The 4,540-nt window shown below is 49.6% G+C and overlaps 1 protein-coding gene across 1 annotated transcript in view; it reads left to right on the forward strand.

The window, feature by feature from the left end:
- NUCB1 (nucleobindin 1) overlaps window positions 1-4,540 on the forward strand; it is a 25,866-nt gene that overhangs the window by 12,491 nt on the left and 8,835 nt on the right. The window contains exon 4 of the mRNA XM_042781226.1: window positions 12-115. Coding sequence (XP_042637160.1) covers window positions 12-115 — 104 coding nt within the window. The remainder of the gene's footprint in view (window positions 1-11; window positions 116-4,540) is intronic.

The following is a 4,540-nucleotide window of genomic DNA, read 5'->3' on the forward strand; positions in this document are numbered from 1 at the left end:
CCTTCGTCCAGATGTGCAGGTGGACCACCTGAGCCTCCTGAAGCAGTTTGAACACCTGGACCCTCAGAATCAGCACACGTTCGAGGCCCGGGACCTGGAGTTGCTGATCCAGACGGTAACGGGGGACCCTGGAGACAGCGGACTGAGGCTGAGTGTTGGTTGGGGTTGGAGGCTGGCAGAGGGCCAGCTGGTTTCTGAAACTCCTAGATTCATTTCAGGAGAACAGGAGACGGCAGCAGCCCAGCTCTGGCTCCTCCGAGCCCCTGTTTCAAGGCTCGCTTCAGCCTTCCGTATGATTGGGGGGAATCATCCCTCAGTGTCCTTGTGGTTCTCTAAATAATGGTCCTCCAAAAGCTACCCACGTCCTAATCCCTGTTGTGTTGATCTCAACTCATAGTGACCCTATAGGACAGAGTAAACCTGCCCGCTAGGATTTTCTAGGTGGTTAAGCACTTGACTGCTAGCCAAAAGGTCAGTGGTTGAAATCCACCAGCGGCTCTGTGCGAGAAAGATGTGGCATTCTGCTTCTGTAAAGAGAACAGTTTTGAAACACTTATGGGTCAGTTCCACTCTGTCCTCTAGGGGCGCTGTGAGTCAGAATCCACTCCCTAGTAGTGGGTGTGGTTTGGGCTTTGCTTCTGTGAAGACTGAGCCTTGTAGACCCTGTGGTGCAGTTCCACTCTGTCCTCTAGGGGCGCTGTGAGTGGGAATGGACTCCATGGCGGTGGGTGTGGTCTTCTGGTTTTCGATCTTTGTGGGAACAGATCTCCAGGTCTTTTCTCCCATATAGCATACAGCAGCTGGTGGATTCAAACCACAAACACTTAGCATTAACATTAGTTAACCAGGAACGTTAGTTATCAGTCGAGCATTTAGGGCACTTAGCCGATTGAGCCACCAAGGCTCCTTCCTAATCCCTGGAACCTGGGAAAGTGTTACCTTACTTAACACAGCAAAGGAGACTTGGCAGGTGTAATTAACTTAAGGACCTTGGGATTGGGGGGGATCATCTGGGATTAGGCACTACACCACCAGATATCCCTATTATAAGGATACCTCACCAAAAAAAAAAAAAAAAACCTCACTGTCATCAAGTCAGTCCGTTCTGAGTCATAGTGGTTTCTGAGACAGTAAATCTCTATGGAGGTAGATTGCCCAGTCTTCCTTCTGTGGAGTGGCTGGTGGGTTTGAACCGCCAGCCTTCTGGTTAGCAGTCAAGTGCCTTAGGCACTGCACCACCAGAGCTCCTACCTTCACAGAAGCAAAGCCCAAACCAAACCCAGTGCCTGGAGGGGATTCTGACCCACAGCGCCCCTAGAGGACAGAGTGGAACTGCCCCACATGCTCTCCTAGGCTGGATTCTGACCCACAGCGCCCCTAGAGGACAGAGTGGAACTGCACCACAGGGTCTCCAAGGCTGTCAGTCTTGATGGGAGCAAAGCCCAAACCACACCCACTGGAAGCAAAGCCCAAACCAAAGTCACTGCCATTGACTTGACTTGACTCATAGCGACCCTCTGAGGCAGCATCTCTAAGGAAGTAGATTGCCCAACCTTCCTTCCCAGGGGTGGCTGGTGGGTTTAAACCTCCAGCCTTCTGGTTAGCAGTCACATGCTTTAGGCACTAGGCCACCAGATAGATCCTCTGTGGAAGGGCAATATTCTGCTTCCCACAGAAGCAAAGAAATCTTACTCGATCCCATTGCATCATGGCTCTCCCCTGCTCTGAAGGCATCTGCCTTAATGTGGGTTCTCTAGAGCAGTATAACCAGTGAAACGTGTATAAATATGAAGAGAGGCGTTCATTGCAAGGAAGTGGCCCACACGGTTGTGAGGCTGGCAAGTCCTAACTCTGTGGGCCAGGCAGCCAGCTGGAGACCTGTGCTAGCTCCTGGGGTTGTCGGGGTTGGTGAATCCAAGATCTACAGGTCAGGCAGCAGGTCAGAGACATCTGCAGGCTTATGTCCCAAGAACCAGAGGTCAGGTGACAAGATGAGGGTAGGGTCAAGAAAGAACAAGTAAGCCATGCCCAACCAAAAAAAACCCCACCCAACCCATTGCTGTTGAGTCCATCCTGACTCATAGTGACCCTACAGGACAGAGTAGAACTGCCTCATAGGATTTCCAAAGCTGGAATCTTTACAGAAGCAGACTGACACATCTTTCTCCCTCAGAGGGGCTAGTGTGCTCAAACCATAGACCTTTCAGTTAGCAGTGAGACTGTTTAACCATTGTACCACTAGGGTTCCATGGACTTTACCAGAACATCCTTTTATATAGTAGAGGCAGGACACACCCCCTAAGAAACTCTCCTTTCAGCTGATTGGCTGACTGTATCAGATCACACCATGGGAGGTCATTCCATTAGGTTGTTATATTACGGAGGGTAATTATACTGTGGGATATTCCATTACATTGTGGGGGGTAATTAGATAGGCCAGTGTGTGCCACACCACTGAGAATCATAGCCTAGCCAAGTTGACACCATTAACCATGTGACGCTTTCCATGGCTCCTGTTTCACTCAGAGAAAAGGCCGACTCCTCTTGTGACCCACGAGGCCTCTCACTGTCTTCTCCCTGCCCTCACTCCCCACTCCTCCTCCTTCACTTGATCCACCCACCCTTGCTTCCTGGCTTTTCCTGCCTCGGGGCCTTTGCACTGGCTGTTTCCTCTACCTGGAGCACCCTACCCAGAACCCCTCGGGGCTGGCTCCCTCATGTCCTTCTGGTCTTTGGGTAAATATCACCATTCTGTTCGGGAGGCCTTCCCTGACCACCATTTGAAAAACTTCATCCAGTCCCCCAACCCCCAAGCCCAGTTCCCCTTTCCTGCTTTATCTTAGCACTTGTCACCAGGTGTCGTTCTTTTAAATAGTATTTTATTGTGTTTTCCGTTAAGGTTTACGCAGCAGTTTAGGTTCCCATTCAACAGTTTACACACAAGTGGTTCAGGGACATCAGTTACATTCCCCACTGCCAAAGGGGCAGGGAGGCTGCAACTTCTGACCTCCTCTAACCCCACAAGAGGAAGACAGAATCACTATCTGTTGCCCAAGGCCTATTCCTGCAAGGTCAGACATGCCACTTCCCTCCAGCCCTGACACCAACCGTTCCCACAGCACCCACCACCTTTCTGCTGGGTTCGATAATTCGGTGCAGTGGCCACACAGAACTCACAGATTATGGGGTTTAATAGGGAAGCATCAGGCTACAATTAAAGTTCAGGAACAACGCCCTGTCTCTCTTGGCCCGCCATCTCTCAGCCAATAGTCTCTCTCGGTCTCTCTCCCAGCAGTGTGTGTCTCTTGGTGTCTCTTTCTTAGGAGCACATTTCTCTCAGCAGCACGTCCTTCTCAGCCAGCAGTCAGAGACACTCCTGCCTCTAGGAGGCCTCCTTTTGAGCCTGGCAGAGTGACCACACTAACCAATCATAACATTAGAATTCTAAGCACCTGAGCAAGAGTGAACTTCCCAGAACATTGCTTTGTGCCGCTCTCAACAGGAAAACCCCAGGTGGATAACTTTAGCATTCAGGAACTCCTCAGTTGCTTATGGCAAATTCCACCATGGAGTTTACAAAGACTTGTGGCTAGGAAAGCCATACCAGGTAATTTACTACACCACACCCACAATGCGTGAGCATCCTCACTATATTCTTTTATTTCTTTTTCCCTCCCTCTCTCCCCCTAGAATGTCAGCTCCATGAGGGCAGGGAGTTTAGTCTGGTTTGTTCTCTGATGTGTCCCTGGCATCTAGAACAGGCCCATAGAAGGTGCTCCATAAATGTTTATTAAATGAATAAATTTCATCGAGTCCTTCCAACAACCCTGTAAAGTGGATACACATTTTACAGATACTGACCCCCGTTTGTGCCCATTTCCTACCGTGTCCAAGTCACCAGAAGACAAGAAAGTAATTGAAGAACTATATCTCCCAGCAGCCCTTGGAGGCAAAAAAGCCTTGGTTAATGTGCAAAGCTGCCCCAGAGTCTGCTGGGAGTTGTAGGCACTGAGGTACAGATAGGAAAACCCCAGTTCTTGATCCTTTGTCATACTTCCCACCTCTGGCCACGTCACTGACAATTGTGCCTGTTTGTTAAGTGTTTATTCTGTGCCCACTTAGAACATGTTATACCATCAGCGGCATCTGACAGCAGACCCGCAGGGGCTGGTATTGTTATGTCTGTTTTACTGAGGCAGAAACTGAGGCACAGAGAGGCTAAGCAGCTTGCCCAAGATCATACAGCAAGTGGGAGCGGAGCCCAGATTTGACCCCAGGCAGAATCATGAGAGAATTTATGCTCTAGCCAGATAGATATTCTGCTTCCTGTATTAAGTTTACCTCCTGTATTAGTTTTTATTATTATTCCTCCAAGGTCTTGAGAACTTGAAAGAGTTGGAATAAGGTTTCCTATTGTTATTGTACAAGTATCATAAAACCAAAACCAAACCGCCTGCCAGGGAGTCAATTCTGACCCACAGCGCCCCTAGAGGACAGAGTGGAACTGCCCACAGGGTCTCCAAGGCTGTCAATCTTCACA

This window comes from Orycteropus afer, unplaced genomic scaffold, assembly GCF_000298275.1.
Source record: "Orycteropus afer afer isolate SDZICR_OR568_19922 unplaced genomic scaffold, OryAfe1.0 scaffold00099, whole genome shotgun sequence".
NCBI classification, from domain to species: Eukaryota; Metazoa; Chordata; class Mammalia; order Tubulidentata; family Orycteropodidae; genus Orycteropus; species Orycteropus afer.